Genomic DNA, 27,746 nt, shown 5'->3' with positions numbered 1-27,746 from the left:
AAACATGAAATATATATAAATTCATTAATTATATAAGTGTTTTATAAAATGCATGTTATGTTACTACGTAGTTTGTGATGAGATAGGTTAGATATTACATATCACCGGCACACCGAAAAACTAGTTCAGTTTTTTTTAATTTTTTTCTTTTGGTTTCAGTGTCATGGAAAAATACCGAAAGTATGTTGATGACTTTTTCTTAATAAGATTTTCTTACATACTTAAAACCCTAGCCTGTGATTTATTGAGTACAGAAGATGTTACAATGCATATCGATAGGTGTATTTTTTTGACCAAAGGTTCAGGATGAGTAGCAGTGACTGGGCTGAGCCGATGCCTGAGGTAAGCAGGCGACACTAGTCCCACCCAGCGGCTGGCATGTCTTCACTGTCTTGCTCTGTTGCCAGCTAACCTGCCTCACGGTCACGTGTCTTTCAACACTCCCGACTGTTTCCCAGACATCCCTCGCTGCAGCGCAAGCTTCACTCGCCAAGCTTGTATTTACTGACACATGCTAGTTGGTACAATAGGAGCAATAGACAGGCAAATTGATTAGCAGAATTATCGTTTTCACGGCCCAAGGAGCAATAACACAAAGTAGTTCACCAGTGAAAGTTTTAATAATTTATTGTATTTTAAAAATTTTTTAGGAAGTCATAAAATTTAATATCCTAGAATTTTGATGAACAAAATGCATTGGCAATTAATGTTGATACATATTATTAATTCTGTACTTCTCTAAACCAATAATTCATAGAGTTACGCAAGACAAGCATTGGTTCTTTAATATTACACAAACTTAGCGCTAAGCAGCGAAATGAAATAATTGAACAGTTGCTGTGTTATGAAAATGAAATAATCTGAATGGTTTACTGAGAAGATAGGGAATTTAGAACATGACTTCATTGTGCAATAACACCTTCCTTTTAATACTTTTTTTTTCTTTATTTAGAGATAAAAACAATTATGAAGTTAACCAATCAAACATGCAAAAGTGTCATCTCATTTGTTTGTGCTGGAAAGTGAGAATTAGAATGTATATTAAAAAAAATCCTAAAACTATGATGTATGAGCAAGCCAGCTGGTAAAGTTTAAAGAAATATTAAAGATATAATTGACTACTGACCACTTCTAACTTTCGTAATTTTTAATACAAACATTAAAACTCTTAACTTAAAGGAGAAATCACTAAAATTATTTTAGCTCAGATAGCTAGCTTATTTTTTACTAAAAAGATTTTCCTGCGTGACACATCATAAAGCGTTTTCACATTTTTGCTATTTTCAAACTTTTAAATGTTTTAAGTTTAAAACTACTGAACCTATTTTATTGTTGATTATTACTTTACTTACGTGTTTTACTGTTTAAATCATGAACCCGTATGAAGAAGGGTGAAGGTGCCTTAACCACTCCCTCGTGGTCCCCCCCCCCCCTCTCCATCTACTGTGCTCGCCATGTTAATGTTTAGCATTAAGGATGTCGCTGCACCTAGAGTATATACTCATGACTCTAGGAAAGGAATATCTTTATTTAAATAAAAAAAATTGTTCAAGCATCTTTCTTTTGATGTTACCATTCTTTGTAACACTAAACATAAAATAAATAAAGCAATTATTCATTGAACAATTAGAGCCATTGATTCCTAGGTGATTGCATTATACAATTTATATAATTTAAGAGCTCTTATTATGACTTTTGTAAACAAACACGAGCTTTGACTGGATTTATAATCCTGAAAAATAGCAAAGGTCACACAATTGTCGGACTCCACATCACGTGGCTATCATGCAAAATTGACAAGAATATTACGTTTACTGATGATCATCTTTTTTTTTTCTGTTAAAAAGTTTAATGTAAAAAGAACCTTTGACCTTAACAAATAAAAATACTTAACAAAACATCTTACAAACTCTAGGTCATTTGCTTGCGTGTGTGCAAAAGCGCAGATGCTGATATCAAAGTGTTATCTCCATTAAACATACATTTCATTCGTCCGAATCCCGTCTGAATACACACTCCTGCATGTGAAAACAGGCGACATATATGACAATTTACAACCTTGTACAAATTTACTGACAACTGTATCCTCAAGTTGTCTGCGTGAAAAACTACCAGATCGACAAAGATGAACTTCTTATAGTGTCCATTAATACAAATGGAAGTGTGTGGCCTAGCAGTGCTCCAGTGACTTGTGTTACAATGTACCAGTAATCCCTCTGCATGTGTCAATTACCATATGCACCACGTCCTTTACTAGTATAAACCCCATGCAATAACGGCAAGTGTTAGTGTCGTGTACCCGGCATAACCTCGGTCGAGCCTCTCAGCTACCTTTGATAACCCAACTCTGGTTTCAGTACAGAAAGGTCCAAAGTACGAACAACAGTTTTTGTGGGTATATACCGAAGCTATGCCAACTTCAGTAACATTTCTGTCTCGCAAGACATATATCAGAATTCTAAACATTTCTCTCAACAGTTAAGTTCGTGCCCAACTGGCTGTACGGGACCAAACTACGTGAGTAGCTTTTCACAGGCGCACATATCCCAGTAGTTGTGTAAATGTTCAAGAGCAGGGCCAAAAGAAGCAAGTGTCTAACTTCGCGATCTGAACCGGTGGTTCTCGACTTGCCCGGACATGACCCACCCGTCGGGAGCTCGACAACGAAGCTAATGCACTTGCCACCGCTCCGAGCAAACCACCGGCACCGACGTGTCTCCACGCAGGTTGCCACGACAGGCGGGGAAGGGTAACCGCAGGGCGTGTGTGTTGCAGCGAGGTGTGCAAGGCGTTGAACAAGACGCGAGGGCTGTACCGCCGCTACTCGGAGCTGCACGACGACCCCAGCAACTGCTTGTCCAAGGACGAGCTCGACTGGACGACCACAGAGCTACGCAACGCCCTGCGCAGCATCGAGTGGGACCTGGAGGACCTGGACGACACCATCGATATCCTTTAGTCCCCGGTCCGGTCTATCCCGATCGCTCTGAACTACCGTGTCTGCCGGCGTCTGGTCTGTTTCAGTGGTGCATGTTGAGGTCCAAGAACTCCACAGCTATGTTTGCAGTCTTTGGTAGCAATCACGTAACTACTGTCCAAAATTTATACATTCATTAAATTTACGTAACTAGTTGGAACATGATTTACAAATGGTTGGCTCCTGTCCCAGCTGTGGCGTCTTCCTGTCAATAACCTAATGAGCAATCACATGCGGCCGGTGTTTCAGTGGTTTAAAGCTTGGTAAATGACCTGCTCTAACCATTCCTGTTTACATGTTTTCAAGTATGAAAATAATATGAGTCAGCTATTCTATTTGAATGCATACTTAAACTTGAAATAGGCCTTACTAATTGGGATGCTATTTAGTTCGCTGTTTTAAGATGCACAAAAGTGCTCCTGGATGGGCAGATTAACATGTAATGCTTTGTTAATACATGAGCACTCACCATTACGTAAGTATTATATCATGTGTCTCACTCATTACTAAATGTGGTGAAGACTTGATGATGCACTAAGGATGAAATTTTGTGTGGTTCTGCACCCAAAAACAAACTGCATCTAGTGCTGAAAGATCAAGTACATACGAGTATTGATATAACTAAATAGCTTTTTTCCAACATGACTGGTGCATCAAATAATTTGGTTAGTATTCTTATTTTCACTGAGCATTGTGATGGTATTTAAAGTTGTCAGTGAAGTGAAATTAACTATGCCTTGTGCTATTCTTTAGCCAATTTGGTCGTAAATAGTTATTTTATATCGTCTTTAATTCATGTTGGTGTTGGTGAATCTGTGTGGCGTGTGAGTAGGATGACACATTCTGTGGGACAAGTGTAGAGGTATGACGTACTGTGGGACAAGTGTAGAGGTGTGACATACTGTGGGACCAGTGTAGAGGTGTGACGTACTGTGAGACAAGTGTAGAGGTGTGGTGTACTGTGGGACAAGTGTAGAGGTGTGACTACTGTGGGACAAGTGTAGTGGTGTGACGTACTTTGGGACAAGTGTAAAGGTGTGATGTACTGTGGGACAAGTGTAGAGGTGTGATGTACTGTGGGACAAGTGTAGAGGTGTGACGTACTGTGGGACAAGTGTCGAAATGTGACGTACTGTGAGACAAGTGTAGAGGTGTGACGTACTGTGGGAAAAGTGTAGAGGTGTGATGTACTGTGGTAAAAGTGTAGAGGTGTGATGTACTGTGGGACAAGTGTAGATGTGTGGTGTACTGTGGGAAAAGTGTAGAGGTGTGATGTACTGTGGGACAAGTGTAGAGGTGTGTGGTACTTTGGGACAAGTGTAGAGGTGTGACGTACTTTGGGACAAGTGTAGAGGTGTGACGTACTGTGGGACAAGTGTAGAGGCGTGATGTACTGTGGGACATGTGTAGAGGTGTGATGTACTGTGGGACAAGTGTAGAGGTGTGGTGTACTGTGGGACAAGTGTAGAGGTGTGATGTACTGTGGGACAAGTGTAGAGGTGTGACATACTGTGGGACAAGTGTAGATGTGTGACATACATTGGGACAAGTGTAGAGGTGTGGTGTACTGTGGGACAAGTGTAGAGGTGTGGTGTACTGTGGGACAAGTGTAGAGGTGTGGTGTACTGTGGGACAAGTGGGCGTGATGTACTGTGGGACATGTGTAGAGGTGTGGTGTACTGTCGGACAAGTGTAGAGGTGTGACGTACTGTGGGACATGTGTAGAGGTGTGACGTACTGTGAGACAAGTGTAGAGGTGTGACGTACTGTGGGAAAAGTGTAGAGGTGTGACGTACTGTGGTAAAAGTGTAGAGGTGTGATGTACTGTGGGACAAGTGTAGAGGTGTGTGGTACTTTGGGACAAGTGTAGAGGTGTGACGTACTTTGGGACAAGTGTAGAGGTGTGACGTACTGTGGGACAAGTGTAGAGGCGTGATGTACTGTGGGACATGTGTAGAGGTGTGATGTACTGTGGGACAAGTGTAGAGGTGTGGTGTACTGTGGGACAAGTGTAGAGGTGTGATGTACTGTGGGACAAGTGTAGAGGTGTGACATACTGTGGGACAAGTGTAGATGTGTGACATACATTGGGACAAGTGTAGAGGTGTGGTGTACTGTGGGACAAGTGTAGAGGTGTGGTGTACTGTGGGACAAGTGTAGAGGTGTGGTGTACTGTGGGACTAGTGGGCGTGATGTACTGTGGGACATGTGTAGAGGTGTGGTGTACTGTCGGACAAGTGTAGAGGTGTGACGTACTGTGGGACATGTGTAGAGGTGTGACGTACTGTGAGACAAGTGTAGAGGTGTGACGTACTGTGGGAAAAGTGTAGAGGTGTGACGTACTGTGGTAAAAGTGTAGAGGTGTGATGTACTGTGGGACAAGTGTAGAGGTGTGGTGTACTGTGGGACAAGTGTAGAGGTGTGATGTACTGTGGGACAAGTGTAGAGGTGTGACTACTGTGGGACAAGTGTAGTGGTGTGACGTACTTTGGGACACGTGTAAAGGTGTTATGTACTGTGGGACAAGTGTAGAGGTGTGATGTACTGTGGGACAAATGTAGAGGTGTGACGTACTGTGGGACAAGTGTAGAGGTGTGACGTACTGTGAGACAAGTGTAGAGGTGTGTCGTACTGTGGTAAAAGAGTAGAGGTGTGACATACTGTGGTAAAAGTGTAGAGGTGTGACGTACTGTGAGACAAGTGTAGAGGTGTGGTGTACTGTGGGACAAGTGTAGAGGTGTGACTACTGTGGGACAAGTGTAGTGGTGTGACGTACTTTGGGACAAGTGTAAAGGTGTGATGTACTGTGGGACAAGTGTAGAGGTGTGATGTACTGTGGGACAAGTGTAGAGGTGTGATGTACTGTGGGACATGTGTAGAGGTGTGATGTACTGTGGGACAAGTGTAGAGGTGTGGTGTACTGTGGGACAAGTGTAGAGGTGTGGTGTACTGTGGGACAAGTGTAGAGGTGTGATGTACTGTGGGACAAGTGTAGAGGTGTGACGTACTGTGGGACAAGTGTAGAGGTGTGACGTACTGTGGGACAAGTGTAGATGTGTGACATACATTGGGACAAGTGTAGAGGTGTGGTGTACTGTGGGACAAGTGTAGAGGTGTGACGTACTGTGGGACAAGTGTAGAGGTGTGACGTACTGTGGGAAAAGTGTAGAGGTGTGGTGTACTGTGGTAAAAGTGTAGAGGTGTGATGTACTGTGGGACAAGTGTAGAGGTGTGACGTACTGTGGGTAAAGTGTAGAGGTGTGACGTACTGTGGGAAAAGTGTAGAGGTGTGACGTACTGTGGGAAAAGTGTAGAGGTGTGACGTACTGTTGGACAAGTGTAGAGGTGTGGTGTACTGTGGGACGAGTGTAGAGGTGTGATGTACTGTGGGACAAGTGTAGAGGTGTGATGTACTGTGGGACAAGTGTAGAGGTGTGACGTACTGTGGGACAAGTGTAGAGGTGTGACGTACTGTGGGACATGTGTAGAGGCGTGACGTACTGTGGGACATGTGTAGAGGTGTGGTGTACTGTGGGACAAGTGTAGAGGTGTGACGTACTGTTGGACAAGTGCAGAGGTGTGGTGTACTATGGGACAAGTGCAGAGGTGTGGTGTACTGTGGGACAAGTGCAGAGGTGTGGTGTACTGTGGGACAAGTGTAGAGGTGTGACGTTTTTTGGGACAAGTGTAGAGGTGTGACGTACTGTGAGAAAAGTGTAGAGGTGTGGTGTACTGTGGGACAAGTGTAGAGGTGTGGTGTACTGTGGGACAAGTGCAGAGGTGTGGTGTACTGTGGGACAAGTGCAGAGGTGTGGTGTACTGTGGAACAAGTGTAGAGGTGTGACGTATTTTGGGACAAGTGTAGAGGTGTGACGTACTTTGGGACAAGTGTAGAGGTGTGACGTACTGTGGGACAAGTGTAGATGTGTGACGTACTGTGGGACAAGTGTAGATGTGTGATGTACTGTGGGACAAGTGTAGATGTGTGACGTACTGTGGGACAAGTGTAGATGTGTGACGTACTGTGGGACAAGTGTAGATGTGTGACGTACTGTGGGACAAGTGTAGAGGTGTGACGTACTGTGGGACAAGTGTAGAGGTGTGACGTACTGTTGGACAAGTGTAGAGGTGTGACGTACTGTGGGACAAGTGTAGAGGTGTGACGTACTTCGGGACAAGTGTAGAGGTGTGACGTACTGCGGGACAAGTGTAGAGGTGTGACGTACTGCGGGACAAGTGTAGAGGTGTGGTGTACTGCGGGACAAGTGTAGAGGTGTGACGTACTGCGAGACAAGTGTAGAGGTGTGACGTACTGCGGGAAAAGTGTAGAGGTGTGATGTACTGTGGTAAAAGTGTAGAGGTGTGATGTACTGTGGGACAAGTGTAGAGGTGTGGTGTACTGTGGGACAAGTGTAGAGGTGTGATGTACTGTGGGACAAGTGTAGAGGTGTGGCGTACTTTGGGACAAGTTTAGAGGTGTGACGTACTTTGGGACAAGTGTAGAGGTGTGACGTACTGTGGGACAAGTGTAGAGGCGTGACGTACTGTGGGACATGTGTAGAGGTGTGATGTACTGTGGGACAAGTGTAGAGGTGTAGTGTACTGTGGGACAAGTGTAGAGGTGTGACGTACTGTGGTAAAAGTGTAGAGGTGTGATGTACTGTGGGACAAGTGTAGAGTTGTGATGTACTGTGGGACAAGTGTAGAGGTGTGACGTACTGTGGGACAAGTGTAGAGGTGTGACGTACTGTGAGACAAGTGTAGAGGTGTGACGTACTGTGGGAAAAGTGTAGAGGTGTGGTGTACTGTGGGACAAGTGTAGAGGTGTGATGTACTGTGGGACAAGTGTAGAGGTGTGGTGTACTGTGGGACAAGTGTAGAGGTGTGACGTACTGTGGGAAAAGTGTAGAGGTGTGACGTACTGTGGGAAAAGTGTAGAGGTGTGACGTACTGTGGGAAAAGTGTAGAGGTGTGACGTACTGTGGGAAAAGTGTAGAGGTGTGATGTACTGTGGGACAAATGTAGAGGTGTGGTGTACTGTGGGACAAGTGTAGAGGTGTGGTGTACTGTGGGACAAGTGTAGAGGGGTGACGTACTGTGGGACAAGTGTAGAGGCGTGACGTACTGTGGGACAAGTGTAGAGGCGTGACGTACTGTGGGACAAGTGTAGATGTGTGACGTACTGTGGGACAAGTGTAGATGTGTGACGTACTGTGGGACAAGTGTAGATGTGTGATGTACTGTGGGACAAGTGTAGATGTGTGACGTACTGTGGGACAAGTGTAGAGGTGTGACGTACTGATGGACAAGTGTAGAGGTGTGACGTACTGTGGGACAAGTGTAGAGGTGTGACGTACTGTGGGACAAGTGTAGAGGTGTGACGTACTGTGGGACAAGTGTAGAGGTGTGACGTACTTTGGGACAAGTGTAGAGGTGTGGTGTACTTTGGGACAAGTGTAGAGGTGTGGTGTACTTTGGGACAAGTGTAGAGGTGTGGCGTACTGCGGGACAAGTGTAGAGGTGTGGTGTACTGCGGGACAAGTGTAGAGGTGTGGTGTACTGTGGGACAAGTGTAGAGGTGTGGTGTACTGCGGGACAAGTGTAGAGGTGTGGTGTACTGCGGGACAAGTGTAGCGGTGTGACGTACTGCGGGACAAGTGTAGAGGTGTGACGTACTGCGGGACAAGTGTAGAGGTGTGACGTACTGCGGGACAAGTGTAGAGGTGTGGTGTACTGTGGGACAAGTGTAGATGAGATGCTGTGCAGGCGGTGTTACAGTGAACTGCTGACGAACATGACTGTGGTCATTCATGCAGCTTGTGGTCGGCTATCAGAAGTAGTTTATCGTATTACTGTGCGGCAGGGCGCCTTCGGTTGATCCGCTAGTAAGAATACCGGTCAATGTAACATTTAGAATGATAGCACCTTGCTGCAGGAATTTGTGTTTCAGTTAACAAACTTTTTTTGACAATAAACTTTGACTCAACATCATAATCTGATGCCTGTATTTAGTGGGAGCCTTGAGTATAGACTCCAGTATTGAGCTTGCACTGATTTCAGACTTAATTTATTACTTTGCTGCATTGTGGCTAGACAAAAAAAAAATCTTAATGAGCACATGGGAACAGAACCAATGACAAAACAATCTTGCTTTCCATCAGAATTATTTTCCAAAAAACAAAGGCTGCTCTTTGCAATCATAACAAGGTGGCATAAATTATCTTCCTCTAAGGGCATATCGTTACCATTTTCCATCAATCTTTGAACATGATAAAATATGTGCCATTAAACATTAGGCATAATAACATTTTGAACTCCACTTAAATGACATTATAATAACTGCTCGAGACCTCTGCCTAGCTCAACATTGGTCTAGAGTGCACATACATTAACACTTGAAGATATTTGTTGGGTGCTGAAATAATAGTTTAGTTCCAAAATAACAGTTACTGTCGATGATTGATTGAATACTGAAAGAAGTCTCTCGGACGCAAAATGAATTTTACTGTTTATTTATTAATACATTACGAAAATTCACAAGTCACCATGAATGTCATCTTTCGACCACAACAACAAATACACATCAAAAATACAAACTATTCGCACTAGAACAACTTCACTGACTTAAAACACAAATTTCTTGTTCAAGGGCACTGAAAGAAGAAAATTATGTTTTTAGCAAGAAATTCTCGTGTTTGCTTTCAACGCACGGTACAAGCCAAAGGACGCTGTCGTCGGTGCAATGGCAATTGGCTATTGCACATGACTCTGGTCTGTAGAATTCTAATTAAACTGTCAAAGAAAGGTTATAAGTTCAGCGTAGCTGCGAAATTGTTTCTCCACTACATTGTTATTTTCATCTGAACCACCGCCCAACATGCAACCTGTCGGTACCTCGCACAAACTCTTACTGACACCATGGCCCCCCTTTGTTCTCCAAGAGATAAAAAAAGGCACTAATGTGACATAATCTCTGACCAATGACAAAAATATCAGCCAATACTGGTGCATGGAAACAAGTCACGAGCCCCATTTCTCACGCTCGAGCAGCCTCCGTCTCTGTCCTACACTTACGTGACCGGCAAACTATTGGGTCAGCTACTTTCACACAAATAACCGCGGCAAGAAAAAAAATGCAAATGAAAATTACGTGAACACACACAAAAATGTAACTTCACAAATAAACAAACTTGTGAAAACAACTTTTAAGTGGCTTATGCACCATAAAACTATGAAACCAACTTGCCTCACCGAGTTCCTGCGCACAGAGAGACTGTTTCCCTCTCTGTTGTTTCCGCCCCTCCTTGTTGCCTCCGTGCCTGTGCTGGTTGTAATGAGTTCTTTGTCTGGGGCCCGACATGGTCTTGTAGCATGAGGGCGGCGTGTTGATGTTTGCCTTAACCTCGGAGTACGAATCGTGGAGAAGAACCCCAGCAAGTTCAAGATCGACAACAAAGAACTGAGTGCTCGCAGGAACTTCATAGAGCAGACGCGAGACGAGGTGAAGGTGAGTACCAATGCTACGCAGCAGCACACTTAAACTTGCTGAGCAGATATTGCCAGCTCTCGTGCGTCATCATGCGGCCGCCCCCTGGGATGCCTCTGTGTTCTCTGGGAATTTCTAGGACATTTGTTACATGACAGTGGAAAAGTGATAACATCTTATAAATCGATGAACGCCGGCTGCACGCACGAAAAAGCATGACTCATTGTCACATTCTGCCTGAGCAGAGCGTGCAAGAACCGGCCAACCATCGTGTGAGAAAATCTTCTATAATATCAAACAGGTTAAGGCGGGCTTTTTAACTAATTATTCGTGATTATATTTGAACAAATTATTTAAATTAAATTTGCAAAAACTGTAAATAATATTTGAAAATGAAAAAGTATGCAATTTTTCATCAATGTTTTCTTATGACGTTATCACGTAAAATTGTCTGTAAACCGACTTTACAGACAACCCCCTTATTTATACAAACTTATCAGCTGGCTAGTGTAATCATTCTTTGGTTTTAGTGATACATGAGATTAGTGTGGCGATGGCTGTGATTTGGCTGTAAGAGAGGCTTAGTGGCTGAGGAGAGGAAGACCCAAGTTGACATTTGCAACGTGGCGTTTGGGTGAGAGATTTTTAGGGGACAGTGGTGCAAAAAGACCATGAAAAAAGTAAATTACTATCAAGTCAGACTCTAGTGACATGTGGATAGTAGTATAATGATGATAATATTTATTTTTTATTTATTTAGCTATGGATAAATTATGCTTTTAAGCCAGACAGTAAAGACAAACTGTGCCATAGTAGGGGACAGAGATGGTTCTGTTCCACACAAAGGATGTGCAAGTTTTGATGGTTACACATCTCTGTCTTCCCCCTTGCTCCATGCTATTTCCACCAAAGTCTTTACTACTTTCTCACTCTCTATCAATTTTTCATTAAATTCTGTGTTGTTGTTGTTGTTGTTGTTGTTGTTGTTGTTGTTGTTGTTGTTGTTGTTGTTGTTGACTGTTGGATGAGTCCATTGACCAATGGCTCCATCCCTTATACCCTCTCCCACCTATGAATATCATATTGTGTTTTGTGTAGATGCGAAATCTTATTTTTTTTTGCTGACATAGTATCAACGTTTTATTAGCTATGCATGAAATACTGCTAATTTTTTACGCTTCTCTCGACACAAGAGCATTGTTGGCTGGTGTGGAAATGAGGCGGACGTTGTCTGTAAGTTAACCTGGGTATTCCAATTTCCTTGGTTTCACATGGTGGTTGTATAGCTTTAAGGGTTTTTGATTCCTGGTCAACACAAAAAAAACACACATACACACACACACATATATATATATACATATATACATATATATACACATACATATATACATATATATATGTATGTGTATATATATGTATATATATATATATATATATATGTATGTATGTATGTATGTATGTATATATACAGAGTGTATCAAAATTCATGTTACAGCGCTTGAGGGTAGAAAGCTCTTATTATTTGCAACCATTTTTGCCAGTAAACATGTTGCCGGAAACGCGCAGTTAAGCCCCTGTAGCCCCAGAAAGAGTCAGCGTAGGCAACCGGTTGGGCTTTGTGCTAGACAGACGATGCTGTGGTGAATTACGTGTTTACGACGCCAGGCAGCACTCGAGAGGACTGTACGATGTCGAATGCTTACCCCCGCCCCTTTTTACTTCCGTTGGTGGTACCCTCACCTCTTTTCTTCCGTTCGTGCCGTGCCATAGCACTGACGTCGCAGTGTGTTTTGATATCACTGGTGGTCTGTCGTTGACTGTTCTGTCGTACAAGCAAACTCGTGGTGTCATTTCTTTCGCTGTGGTTCTGTAAAGGGCAACGTTTTAGTGGAGCTCAATGGAGTACACATTTAGTGAGTACACGGACATGCTGCTTGTTTACGGGGAAGCTAGACAAAATAGACGAGCCGCCCGTCGTCTGTACGAAGAACGATATCCGGGTCGTAGAATTCCAGCTCACACCATGTTTGCAAGACTTACTCAGCGAATGCGTGATACTGGTACATGTGCCGTCACAAGACCAAATGCTGGTGCTCCACACAGGGTTCGTACTGCCAGTTATGAAGAAGATGTACTTCAGAGATTTGAGGAGAGTCCGGATACAAGCACAAGGGCAGAAGGTTCCGATATGGACGCTGACAAAATGGCTGTTTGGCGAGTTCTTCATGAGCAACTCTTGTACCCGTACCACCTTCAAAAAGTGCAACACATGGGTCCGGCGGACTATCCTCTTCTCATGACCTTTTCTCGTTGGTACATTCGAAGAGTTTTGAGGAACCCCGAGTTAGCGGTTTTATTCAGCGATGAAGCCAAGTTCACTCAAGACGCTATTCTCAATTCACACAACGGTCATGTTTGGAATGATGTCAGTCTGCATGCAACGTGTGTTACAGCTCGCCAGGAACGTTTTTTAGTTAATGTGTGGGCCGGTATTGTTGACGGCGTACTCATCAGGCCTTTTTTTCTTCCGCCACGACTTACCGGCCCCGGATACCTCCACTTCCTTCAGAACGAACTACCAGGTCTTCTTGAAGAGGTTCCATTGCATGTCCGACGTGTGATGTGGTACCAACATGACGGGGCACCACCTCATTTTTCCTTGCAAGTGCGAGAGTATTTAAACCAAACATTTCCAAACCGATGGATTGGACGAGCGGGCCCTGTCGCATGGCCGCCAAGGTCACCGGACCTAACCCCGTTAGATTTCTTTCTGTGGGGTTACGTAAAAGGGTTTATCTACGCTACGCCAGTAGAAACTGTAGAAGAGCTTACACAGTGAATCATTAAAGCGTTCAAAATCATAATGTCGTCTCCACACATGCTCCGGCGTATCCATGAAAACATGATTCGACGTTGCCACCTCTGTGTCGCTCCAGGTGGGCGTGTTTTTAGCCGTTGCTTTAGGCTGTCACGTTGTTAAAACGTATGCAACAATTTCAATGTTTTGAAACAAAGCCGAAGCTGTGATTGATTTCAGAGTGAAATTAAAATCTGTGCCACGATTAAAAAGGTTATTTCTCTACTCGAACGCCCGCACATCCACAACATAACACTCTACAACGGGTTGCCTACGCTGACTCTTTCTGGGGCTACAGGGGCTTAACTACGCATTTACGGCAACATGTTTATTGGCAAAAATGGTTGCAAATAATAAGAGCTTTCTACCCTCAAGCGTTGTAACATGAATTTTGATACATTCTGTATATATGGTACTATAAATTAGACTTTATTTGAATGTACAGAGAGAAGTTTTTAGTTACACTTGAAAATAACTTGATAAAATAAAATCTGCAGAGCATGCAGCTTTTAGGCCTAAGGTTCACTGTTTACATCCTCACCTATGGCCATGAACTGTAAATTATAAAAGAACTACAGTTTTAATTTCTCATATAATATCCGCAGTGCTAAGTTCACATTACTGTGTTTCAGTACATCTTGAGTAATTTTGTTTTGAGTCTCACTCCTACCAACAGGGTGGTCACCCGACAGGACTATTCGGAAACCCTTGAATGAGTGTTGTATTTTCTTTGCCTGGAAAGTTGGAAGAAACCCGGAAATTTTTGAAAGCTGTTGGGAATTATCTATTTGTCTGAAGAGTTTAAAAATGCTTAATTTAAACACTTTAACGCCCTGCCTACAAACTGCATCACTTATAAGCAATTTGTAGTTGTGAACCTCGTGCAGCTGAAGTGACAAATGTGACACCTGATAAGGGTTGCTGGTGATTGCTGCAATGATTTCACACATAAAATACTGGAGGTTCACAAGTCTTGAATAAACTAATATTTCATATGGAAGAAATTAGACTAGTGAATGGTGCCATTTTTTTTTAATTAACACGTTGCAATTAAACTACAGCACAGACTACTGGCACCTGCCTTTTTGGATTAAGTAATGTAGCATTGTTGACAAGTCTCCCGGCTAGACCGACGAACAGTTTTTAATTGGAATTCAGGCATTACAATTTGTAGATTTGTCAACATGTCATTCAAGTAGAAGCTTTGTAGGGCTGAGTTTATTTATTTATTTATTTTTTTTGTGGTTCAGTGGCAGTCGTGAACTAGAGTCTGTGAAAAGTCCAATTGGAATTATGTTTTTTAAACATAATACAACGTCACATAGAATTGGCCTGGGTTAAGGAGACCCAAAGTGCAAATATTCAACCAAATATATGTGGTGTAAGACGACAATTACACCCACCCCTAGAAGCAATGCCCTTATTGGTTCCTGGGAAAGAGTGCTAATCAAATACGTTTTTCCATAAGTGTGTATGTTAATCAAAATAGTTTATTTTATGACCAGATAAGTATGCTTTCGTAATACCATTTTAATGAATATACTACACAAGTTAAAATCACTTTACAGTATTAATAGATCTCTAAATCTATTTGAAGTTCATATAAATAAATGTTATAATAAAATATTGAGATAACACAACCTAAAACTAAATCAAGTATTGTAATATGGACAAAATGGGATACAAGAAATATGTGGGCAAGTGATGCCAGCGAACCTGGCGGTGTGAGGTGTTGCCAACCTTTTCAAGTGCATGAAACCAGTCACAGTAGTGGCATGTAGTGGCGTGGACTGTGAAATAGCTTGGAAGCAATCTGGTAAAGTACTGTAGGGCCGCGACGTCTTGGCGTGTCGTTTTGCGGGGAAGCGGGGAAGAGTCAATGAGAGGGGAAGCAGCTGCGCGCGCACATCAGCCGCTATGCGGTTCATAGCAAAAACATCAGGCGCCACGCTCTCAGTCTGAAGTGAACAATAGAGCCCGACGCAGGACGTTCAAGATACAATAAAGTAATACATAGTGGGGAGAGGGAAATTATAAGTAGTGTAATCCAGTGTTGTGATGAAGAAGCTGCCAACAAATGTCTGCTAGTACCTCTAACAAATGCAACCGAAAGAGCTGCGCGATACACAGGTATAAGCCAAAGATCAGTTTCGCGCATCCGAAAACACAACAGAGAGACGCCAAATAAAAAACAAACAACAACATTATAAGTTTTTCAATGCATTCCCCGCAATTTCACCCGCGGTTTGTTTGTTTTGCATTTGGCAATTTTCCAAACTTTCTGCACCGCTTGTTAGAATATTTTTTATCTACAAGTATAGCCGATATTGCTACACATTATATTGCATTATATTACATGATATTATATTACATTATATACATTATATATTGCATTATATATTTTATGATATATATGATTTTATGATATAAATTAATGTATATTATATTAATACATTATTTATTTACAATTTATATGTTTATATTTACATATACAGGAAATCTTCACTATAAAGAACATGAAGGGACCAAAAAATAGTTGAGTTTGTTATACTGAAGTTCTTTATACTGAAACATAAGCATTGTTATAAATATGTATACCGATAAACACATGAAACACCTTAAGTGTACTAAGGTTCAGTATCACAGTCATTAGTCTATGGCCGCTTGAAGAACCTGTTCACATACTCTCTGCTGATGCTTTGTCTATGGTCAGGAGACACATTGTAGGCAGAGCTGCCAACCTCAAATCACACCCATCATTAATGACAATTATATGGAAAAAGTACATGTAAATCATGCACTATAAATTTTTCCTGAGGAATTATAACACACACAAGATAAAATAAGGACAATAATATGCAAAAAAAAAAAATGAAAAATGTAGGCCTATGCATATGAATACAATGAAAATTAATGAATCAAAGGAAAAAAAAAAAAACTATTTGAACAATACAATCATCTGAATATGTAAGAAATGTCAATAATTTTACAGGAAATTTTCAACCTTCAATTCAAAGTATGCAAAGTTATACTTTTGAACAATTGTCTTTTTATTTGCTTCTTTTATCCTGGTTGGATAAGAACTGTCTTATAAACAAACAACAGAACTTGTAAACAATAACTCTGCGTTAGTTACTTTCGTTTCTTCAGATGTAGCGAAAAAACTACGATATGGATTTATTGCTCGTCATGACTATAAAATATTCCGCATGTTTCTTTAATTCAATGTGCCCTCTACAGTCATCCCTTCCAACGTGTGCAATCGAAAAGTCACACGTGCATACATTACAAAACGCATGGTGTTCCAAAACATTTGAAGACGACAAGCATCGCCATTCTTTTGAATAGTTAGGTCTTAGGTCGAAAGTTTTGATGAATTGCGTTATTTTTTTTTCTCCCCCATATACACTTTTGTTCTGTCACATGCTTCATTTCTACAACCGGCACTGAAGAACACAACGCTATTGAAAAACGTAAAAAATTTCACGCCTGTAGACACTACAAAAACACTATGGACTGTGATGAAAAAAATGACTTTCAAAAAATAAATTAAAACACAGGTTAGCCAAAGTACCGTACAAAAATTATCGTAATGTAAGTAGCCAAAAAACGAAAAATCCGAGAATATGTACTAGTTGTATCGTACAACGGACGTAATACCATTCCAATATTATTTCAAAACACGAGAATCAATCTACTAATTTCGATAGTACGTGCGCACACATACTAGTTCCGTTATTGTTTTTGTTTACGTACACGCTGTTACGTTTGAATAAGAAAATTAAAAATAAAGAACAAGTTTTTGGATGGTAATTTTTTTCATAATGTGCCTCAAGGTTGTTCGTTCAAGTGAATATTTTTGTTTCACGAAGAAACGGACCGTCGTAAAATTCGTTAAGATGAAATAAAATTCAAGGTTATTATATACGTTTTTGGCGGGACCAAACAATGAGTTCGGTTAAGTGAAGTGTTCGTTTAACTGAAGTTCGTTGTACTGGTGCTTTCCTGTATATATATATATATATATATATATATATATATATATATATATATATGTATATATATATATGTATATATATATATGTATATATATATATCACTCCTTTATTTGACCGTTAAACAGCCTCTCATGTTTAATTATTCATTTCAAGCCAAAAAAAAAACTGGGAAACGTTTGTTGTCAGTTGATGACTTTGATAGAAGAGTGATCAGAGACACTAGCCACGAATTTTATGCAGTAAAAAAAGACAAGGAAACTACTGCCAGTTTTGAAAGAAAAAATCGGATGGAGTTAGGGAAGGACATCGCTGCGTAAAATACTCAAAGAAATGGGTTTTGTGTGAAGAAGAAGCCAAAATAAGCGAATGCTTCTTCTCGAAAGATCTGAAGTTGTTGCTTGGCGATAATGGTAGCTGACTCAGATGAAACAGTGCAGGGAGGCTGGGAAGAATATATTTGACATGGATGAATCCTGGGTTGACACTAATTTAACCTTTCAGAAATGTTGGCAAAAGAAAGGTGACGTTGAAGGTGTAATGGCAACAGGAAATGCAGCGCACAGACTGATAGTTTTAAGCGTTGGTTCTAGGCAGGGCTTCCTTCTTGGAGCCTCTCTTGTTTATAAATCAAGCACAACAACAGGAGACTATAAAATACGCGAGGATGGTTTGTTATAAATATGGTTTTCGGACCCCTCGAAATTACTAAAATGGTTCTTTCAGAGTGCTGTTATGGAAAAAATACCAACCCGTGTGCATAAAAGTGGTAAGGTTCTTGAAGTGCGTGAAAGTGTCACGTCGATCGTCTTCACATTTCAGCCAAACCAAATGGAAAAGTAAGCATCAGCGAGGGAGTTACATGCAAGTCTTAATTAATTGTGTTTCCTACAGCAACCCACAATTACAAATTTAGTTCTTAACTTTAAAGAATTGTATAGCTATGTTTAACTATGTTTAACTAAGCTGCCCAGTCGAGCGAATGGTGCACTACCTTTAAATAATAAATTACCGTAAAGCATTATCGCATCTTTGTATCATTAAGATCTGCGCTGTGTTGCACCGTACGTGAGATTGTTCTCGACCAATGTTTTCGGAACGGCATGGAGACTTCCAGGCCGTTGCTATCTGCGGAGCAGACAAGGAAGGACGTTTCGATTACAAGGTCGCTGAGCTCTAGGGAGTCGACCCGCCAAGACGTCGCGGCCCTACTATATCTGGCACTTCGCCAATGTTAATTGGCCAGAGTTTCTCATATTGTCCTATTACAGTATTTTATTAAATGACAGTGTAAAAAAGTTCACAGACTGCATCGTTTCAATAATAAGGCTTGGGCTAACATTCCTGATGCTAAAAAATAATTATTTTATTGGTGTAGGATACATATTGAAGTTCTAAGAAGTTTTAGTAAAGCATAAACTAAATATTTTGTATTATTAGAAAGATTATTTAACCTTGTAACGTAATCGCCGACTGTTGTTTACTGAATGTGTGTCTGCCATGATTTTTTACTAGTGCATCCTTGTGAGCCCAAGTTAAACTAACCCTGAAAGCTTGTGGCTTTTCTCACCAGAGCTGCTGCTGACATGCAGGATGGGGTAATATAAACACTGCTGATTAATCAGGCGTCGGAGATATTTCTACATAATATTAAATACTAAATGATACAAAATAGGCTAAAGTAAATACGCAATGAAGGAAGTAAATAGTTATCAAGAAAAGATCAAAATATCATTTGTTGATTCATCACATTAGTAATTCATTGCATTGAATTTAATGCAACGCCATTGTGTGCGTACATAAATAAAAATCCATGAGAATAAAAAAAGTGCTACTTGGAATCTATGACTGTATGACTGCACTACTTCAAATCATGCTGTAATTTATTGGTGTTGTTACTTCAAACAGCTCACATTGAACAGAGTTACTTTGAGGGGCACAAAGTTTGTTTCAACAGATGTGCCATGCGATATAGTTAGCCATACGAGGGGGGGAAGAGATGGCCGCGCAGGTATGACTACTCTATCGGCTATTGTACAAACATCAGCTATGGCAAGATAAGTTGCGGCTATGGAGTGTAAAGGACCAAATGTTTTTACATCCGCGTGTATGCCGCCAGGCTTTCAATTTAGTCATTGTAAAGGAACTCACATGCACAAACACAGTCTGCCGGTAACTGTACATGCATAAGCACCTGCAGTTGGAATCTTAGTGGAATCATGGCTTCCAAGTGAGAGCATAATGCATCGTGTTCAAGTATTTGAGACAAAACTAAAAGTACTACAGCAGGCAGAATGTCATGAAGGCCACTCTTATGTTATGTTGGTTGCACTTTAGTTTTAAGCAAGTCAACTGTGCATACAATCATACGAAATAACGACTCTATCAAACGTTTATGTAAGTCTGATGCTGTTGGTTATACTAGTGGGAATATATTTGACATTTGATACGGGAACAGAAATGAACAGATGATTCACGTGGAAAAGGTTGTTAAATGAATGGCGCAGTAAAAAAAAAATCACGGGCCTGACAGAATTGGTGTGAATCAAGTGTTGATTTGTGAATAAGCACTTTAATTTTTGAAAAATTAAAATGTAAATATCTGGACAGTAATATGAGTTGGAAAGTTTGTGGAAAGGTATGCGACGTGAGTTAAAGGTCACGCCTGGGTGGGTAAGCTAACCAGCCAACTGACAAGTACATAACCACCTATCTGCCGTTATGCAGTGTCATATTTGTCATACAAAGTATTCAATGGTAGGCTTATAAAGATAAATGGTGTAACATATTTATTGTTGAGCATTATTATACGCATTTATATTACATAATGAAAATTTCCCTACACATTTTGGAACACATTAAGTAAATTAGCTTTGCTATTTATGGAGGCTAATGCTTCAGAATACACGATTTTGAATAACTCAAACATTTTAGGAACGCATTAGTTGTGCTAAGTGAGGGATTGGTGTATTGTAATTTAGTTGATTATAAAATTTGATTCACTAGATGTTATTAGTTCTGAACATTCACTGAGAAGACTTCGAAAACCTTGACAAAACCTGGGGAAAACCTTAAATTTCTTACTGCCTGGAGAGTGGCCATCCTGACAGGGGAGGAGCCTCTGCATATGGCGGAGGAGGGAGAAGATAGTTGGAATGAGGAGAGGGGAGGGGGAAATAGGTGGAGTGACTATTGGAGAGGGGAAGGGGGGTAATAGGGGATATTTTATTACTGTAATTTTCATATCATTTGTGTGGGTCAGAATTGCCTTGTTCCCCCTACTTATAAATATTTGTGAATAAAATATTATAAATTGACTAAAACAAATACATTATATTTTTTACTGAATAGTACCCATTTTTAACAACATTAACAAAGACACCATTTTGTAGTTATTTTGTTTCTTCACCATCAAGTTCTGAGCACAGAAATATGGACTCTGCTGCTCTGGGATTGTGTTATATGGTTATGATATGGCTCACCCTGGATGGTTGGGGGACTTGAGGGCCAGGGGCGCTGAGGAAAGGGAGATACTGTCGACCAGTGCTAGGGTGAGGGGAGGGAGTGGCGAGAACACGTGTGTGGCATGACAGGACTTCAGGTAGTCTGTTGTACTATGAACACATTTAGTGGTAACCAGTTGTAAGTGTTGAGACGTAGATCTGCTGTTTTACATCTGTGACCAACTTACGTAAATAATAAAACTGTATACTTATCAGCTATAATATTGTAGAAATGTTGTATTTAAAATGATTGCAAACAGGAATTTTCTTTTAAACTGTGACTTAGATTTTTGTAATAACATACACCTGCTTGAGCATAAATGTCAAAATTAAAATGGATTTAGTATATAATAACAGCAACTATGTTAATCCCGTAATGTACCTGCTACTAAAAAAATGTGAAGGAAGGCCAATACACAACCTTCATTCTCATTTTTGATGGTTTTCAGAAACATTGACCAACCGGGAAGTTTAAACTACCAGTAGTTAGGGTTTGTTCTGTCAAGCTGTGCTTATTGGTGTTGTGTGTAAAGACAGCACTGTGCTCTTGCTTACAGACCATGAAGGAAAAGATGAACATCTCCAGGGGGCGAGACCGGGACAGGACGGCCCGCCAGGTAGGTCAGCCAGTCGTAATGTGGCTCCAGTGGAGCTCTGGGCAGTCGTATGTAGTCTCTCTCACCACCATGTGAGCCAGGGGAATGTGTCTTCTCCGACACATGTTCACACAACTTGTGACAAGACAGGATGGCCCGCCAGGTAGGTTAGCCGGTTGTGGTGTGGCTTTAGCAGATTTCTGTGGCCTGGCACTTCATCGTATCCATGTCACTGAATGTTGTCACTGTCGCCACTAAATAAGCTAGGGAATTTCGTGGTCCATTTAGCATAGCACTGTCTTGTCCATCGCATGCACAGATACCTTTTGAATAGACTTGTGCGTGCATGTGTGTGTGTGTACCAATGAGTGTGTGTGTGAATTTGTGGTTTTTTGTGTGTGCGTGAGCATATTTGTGATTGAATGAGGTCTTGTCTCCTGCTTACTTTATCCTTCAAATTTTTTTGTGTTTTTACTAAATATTTTGTATAAAATGTTTGCACATTGTCAATACCTTTTGTAATTTTTAATAAATTATTCAACATATTTTTTTTCCCCCTTCCATTTTATTTTTGCTGGTTTGCTAGCCTCCAATTATTGCACATTCTTGGCTCGCTCTCAGTGTCGGGCACGCTTGCACATGACGAAGATGGTTGCACACTCCAGTGGGCTCTTAAAGGCGACACACACGCCTGATACCTGGGAGAGCTCGCACGTGGTCATAAAATAACACGGTGAACTCAGTACGGTTTTTTATTATACTTCGATGTTAGGTTCCACAGCACCCACGGCATGAACTGAGCTAGGCAGAGCCGGACCACGCGGTGGTCGCACAAGATGTCGCTTAGCTGTCTGGCAAGGTCCCGCTAAGGGTTGAACAGTCTGCCGGCCAAGGCGAGCCCTGAGGATAATATAAAATTGATTGAGATTGAATTACGTTGACAGATCTAAGTTCAGTACGACTGTTGCTAGTGGCAGACTGGGGCAGTAGGGCGCTCTCCCACCGGTGACATGGCGTCTTCCGCCGAACCACAGAGCCGTTACACTAGTTTAGTTATGTGCCGCGGATCAACAAGGAAAGCACTCTTAAAATACTAACTATAAAAAATACATGCCCTCTTGTTACTTAGCTACATGCGAACATAAAGTCATTACTAAACTAACATATAAACAGGATCCAGGTTAGTTCAGTTCTGGCCTCACTCCAATCAAACCAAACGTACATTTTCTTTCCCCCGAGGTCGCTCTCGCACGTTGTACAAATTTAAGCCTCACTGACTACATGCTGGATTACAAAGACAATGCAGCTACTCGAGCTACCGAAAGAGACTAAGACAAGACGAGACCAGACAAGACAAGACAAGACAAGACAAGACAAGACAAGACAAGACAAGACCGAATTATACATTTGCAGCTGTTTTTATATCATAGGTGCGGCGCATAGCGCATGCGCAAACCGGAGGAGGGGAGGCAAGGAGCAAGCAAGCACACACTAGGAGGGGGAAGGAAGGAGGGGGCGACGTGCCAACGCCCGCGCTGACGCGCGTAGTTCGAATGATGCGGCGATCCCGACACTCCAACTCCCCTGCCCTGGAACAACAGTGCCCACCACCCTCGTAAGCACCACCACAATGTCAATGTGAATTTGAAAGTTATATAGGTTACAAAAAAAAACTTGAAGTGTCCACGAAAAGGTTTGACTGCCAGTCCAAACAAATAATTTGCAAACATGTACACATACAATCCAAAATACACGTCATTAAATACGCCAATTACATAGGCCAAAGTTTCTTGAATGATTACAAAGTCCAATTACATAGACAATAGGCATCTTCATCATCATTACATATGCATCTTCAGCGCTGAAGATTAATCTTGAATTTTCGGGATGTCCCAAGAAAGTTCATGTTCATACGTGGATTCGAGCACCAAAGTTCGTAAGTCGACAGGCCGACGCGCCTCCGGGCACGGCAACATTAGGCGTCCCCAGAGCTGCAAACGACCAGGCGCCTGGCTGACTCGGATCTTCACCTCGCACCCCTGTCGAGCGAGTTGCATGCTCACAGGAGCGAGGACTTCCATTGCGACCGCGTGCGTCGAGCGGACTCGTTCACGGCCTGTGTCGCGGCTCCAGACGAGCGGGACGAGGGTCGCACGCCAGCACCGCAGAGTAGACGGCCGATCGCTCAGCCAGGCACAGCATCGAGTGTACCGCGGCGACTCGAAGAAGGCTCCTCAGGGCGGGCCCCTGCCCTGAGAGCCTGCGAAGGGCCGCACAGCAACATGCGTACACGGCGTTCCAGATGGCTCGCAAGAATGCAGTCACGAACTCAGGCGGCAGAAGAGGCGGGCGGCCTCGTAGACGCAGCAGCGAACAGGCGGGCACCAGCGATCACGGCGGTGTGGGCAGGCTGAGGAGTGTCAGGTCCACAGCGGCGCGAATCCTCTTGTGGACTTGGCGTCCGCGACGGGGAAGGGAGGGGGGAAACAGAATCAACCAAACTGAAAAAAAACAACAAAAAACACAAAACCAGACACAAACGCCAAAACAACAGCAGACCATCTAGGCTACACATTAAATTTTTTTAAATGCCCAACATGGGTCTTTTTGAATTTCTTAGAACCCACAGCACTATGCAACAAAACAGTGTTGTCACCCAAGAATCTATTAACGACGTACGGACCAACGTACGGAGGAATTAATTTAGAATTTATTTTATCAGCCAACTTAGGCAGCAAAAAATTCTTAACCAATACAAGGTCTCCAATTACAAAACCATGAGGTCTCCGGGAAGCGTTATACAAATTAGCCACAGCTTGACACGCCTTCGTGAGGTTGCACGCCACACTATCAAGCACGGCCTCCAGTGACTCGTCATCAGAGGTAGTTTCCAGGGGCGGCAGTCCCCACAGGTTAAGGAGGGGGTGGGTCAACTCTCTACCAAGGAATGGGATCGAAGGAGGGAATCGGGTGGCGGAATGCACTGCAGAGTTAAACCCCACATTAATAAAATCCAGATCACTATCCCATAGCGACTGATCATCCCTGTAGAAAGCTGTAAGAATACCCTTAAGCACTTTGTTTACGTGCTCAGATTCATTGCCCTGGGGACAGTAAGGACTGCTGTAAATAGGCTTAATGGCCCATTGAAAACACATGTCTTTAAACTGTACTGAATGGAAATAGTGTGCGTTATCACACGTTATCATACGTTATCATGGCTGGCGCACCAAAAAATTTCCACACCTGGTCTCGTAAGGCTCTGACAATACTAACGGCTTTTATATTTTTTAAGGGAATGAGTAACACAAATTTAGAAAAAATGTCCAAAATGACCAAAATACAATTATTACCTTTTTTTTGAACGTGTTAGAGGACCAAAAATGTCAATTTGAAGCACATGCCAGGGGGCAACAGGAACATCAGCGCAATACAAGCTGACTTTGGCACACTGCGGGGGCATCGAGACTTGACAATCTCGACAAGATCCCACGTGTTTTTGAACATCAGCTCGCAATTCAGGCCAGGCTAAATGCACGCTAATTCGACGAAAAGTTTTGTCGATGCGCAGGTGCGCACCCAACAAGGAATCGTGAAAGTATTTCAACACCATAGGGCGGAGGGAGGCGGGAACAACAGCCTTCTTTTGCCTACCGGATATCCCGGTATAATACAGTACACCCTGTTCCTCAATGTAAGGCACGGCTTTACCAGCACTCAAATCCTTACGAATTTGAATACACAACGGATCCTCCTGCTGGGATTGATGAATGCTAAGAAATGACTTTACAAACAGCGGCACAAATCGGCTTTGTTTCCGCCACAGCCAAAACACGTGTGTCAAACTCATTCGGGGAGAACATTCACGAAATCGCATCAGCCACTACATTATCACTACCCTTAATGTGATGTAATTTAAATTTAAAACGAGACAACCTCAACACCCAGCGCCCAAGCTTACCGAGCTGGTTCGGATGGTTAAGGAGCCAGCTGAGCGCCTGATTGTCCGTGAATATATCAAATTCGTGACAATCAAGATAAGACACAAACTTCTCAACGCCAAACAAGCACGCTAAGGCTTCCTTCTCGTATGTACCCAGACATCGTTCCCCGTCAGTGAGTGTTCTACTGGCAGAGGCGATAGGGCGTAACCTATCGTTTTCAATATGCCCAAGTACGCCACCCACAGCGATGCTTGATGCATCTACCTGGAGTGCGAACCTGCGTTGAAAATCAGGCAGAACCAAGACAGGGGGAGAGGACCCCAAAGCCTTAAGGCTGTCAAAGGCTTTCCGTTGAGCATCGCCCCACTCGAAAACAACATTCTTTTTACGCAGTGTGCTGTTACTATTTTCATAATGCACAGAAAGTTATGACTTATTTTAATGATATTATTATTTATAAAAACTTATTATATTGACTGTTATTATTATTATGAAATTTTATTATTTAATTTGTATATTGTTCGCCCGCAAAAGTTATTTAAATATATTTTTTATTAATTATGTATATCTACGAGAGCTATGCTCTATGACCTGAAATGGACTTATATGGACAGCCAATTGAGTATACCCCTCTAAGGACTAATGAACTTAACGAATAAACGATGATTTTATTCGGGGTATTACTTAAAGAAATTTTCATTGTTGGAAATTTTCGTTTTAAATTTACCGCATTTTTGTGTTTTCAATTGTATTAATGAGTGTTATTTACGGTATTTATATTGTAAATTACGCTAACCGATTTTGGTTTCGGCCAATGAGAGGCCGTGTTTTAGATGTGAGGCGTCTAGAACGTCTTAATTAAAAAGTTTGGTTGTATGAAGGCGTCTGATGCCGACGCAAAGGCGCGAGGCCTATTTTAAATTTGAAATATAGCTAGCTAGATTATGCCATCCGACACTCAGGATGAGCTTAAACGACGTATAAATAAATAATATGTAAGTTTATAAGGGCATATTCTGACGGATATGTTATTAGGAGTGAAAATCTGTAAGTAAAGATCTTGCATTTTGTATCGCCCATAGACATACCCTGCTGTATGTAATTTCTTCGTGAATCACTTCGATTTGACTACAAACTGATTAGTTTTCACGTAAAAGGTGTCAATTATCCTGAACTACGTCATGAATTGTTATTTCCAAGATTTCAATTATTATTTTATTTTGTGATACCCAGAGGTGAAATGGGAGTACAAGTTTCGTGTCTCTACCATATAAACTGAGTTAAGCCAAGGCAAATACGAACCCAAATATAAACATAAATAGTAATCATACTAATTATTAATTGTGCTATGATTTCAAACATTTTCTGTTATGTAAGAATGCGTCCGTAAAAACATCATTTGATTTATTTTCTGAACTTACACTAACGAACTTTTGTGAACGATTCATGTGTGCTACGTATTTTCCTGATGTTTAATTTACATAAGCGCATATCCACGAGTCATGTTCAGTATCGTTAGGATTGTTTTTCTGTGATTTTTATCTAATTATATTAATATTGATTTTTATCTCTACACATAGGTTAGTTGTCCCTGATGAATAGCAATTTTTATTATTAATAAAAACCTGAATTCTATCCCTATGTGTTGATACATGTTACCTAGCTGCCTGTGTCCAAGAGTGTGGGTTTTATGATAAATAACCTTTTTTTGCATGTTTCTAATGGTCAGAGTACAAGAGCATAACAGTACCATTGACACATATATATATGTCTATATATATATTTTGAAAAATAGTGACAGCCAGTGTATATCGTCCCGACAACACACACACAACAAAAGGGTCTATATATAAATAAACGAGTACTATTAATGGTACTGGCACCAGCAGTAAGAACACACCGAAGAAGTTTAGCAGCAGTATAGTATAGAAAGTGGCGCACATAAACGTGGGGCCCGAGTGTGTTGACATTGAGTTGTCACACCTTATTTCAAGTTGTCATTTGATCCTGCATAGTATATCTAATCCATTATAATAACATGGCACACAACCACCCCACATACTCGCTCAGGAGTCGGCGTGACAGTATGTGTGAAGACTGCGATAACACAGGGAATTCAGGAAGTGACACGGCGACATCATCAGCAGGGGGTTCACCAGGGAACACTTGTGTGGAGGGGCCTAGTGATCACTCTACCACCGTGGCTGAGAGGTTAGGGCGGCCCACGTCACCAGCAACAGGGGAGCAGGAGGAAAAGGAGGCCACTGTCCCTAACATAGCACCATTGCCAGATAATACTGCTACATCACCTGTGACACTGGAAGCACTCATGCAATTATTACGGCAGAATAATACTCAAATGGAGCAGCATAATGCATCCCTAAATGC

The 27,746-nt window shown here is 41.7% G+C and overlaps 1 protein-coding gene across 2 annotated transcripts in view; it reads left to right on the top strand.

Moving 5' to 3' along the window:
* The window catches only part of LOC134533656 (syntaxin-6), an 87,310-nt gene that overhangs the window by 33,494 nt on the left and 26,070 nt on the right, over window positions 1–27,746 (top strand). For both annotated transcript variants that reach the window (XM_063371194.1, XM_063371195.1), the window contains exons 2-4: window positions 2,776–2,948; window positions 10,390–10,484; window positions 21,376–21,435. In XM_063371194.1, coding sequence (XP_063227264.1) covers window positions 2,776–2,948; window positions 10,390–10,484; window positions 21,376–21,435 — 328 coding nt within the window. The remainder of the gene's footprint in view (window positions 1–2,775; window positions 2,949–10,389; window positions 10,485–21,375; window positions 21,436–27,746) is intronic.

The sequence above is a fragment of the Bacillus rossius genome, chromosome 7 (genome assembly GCF_032445375.1).
Source record: "Bacillus rossius redtenbacheri isolate Brsri chromosome 7, Brsri_v3, whole genome shotgun sequence".
Classification (NCBI taxonomy): Eukaryota; Metazoa; Arthropoda; class Insecta; order Phasmatodea; family Bacillidae; genus Bacillus; species Bacillus rossius.
This window is presented reverse-complemented; position numbering and strand designations above follow the sequence as displayed.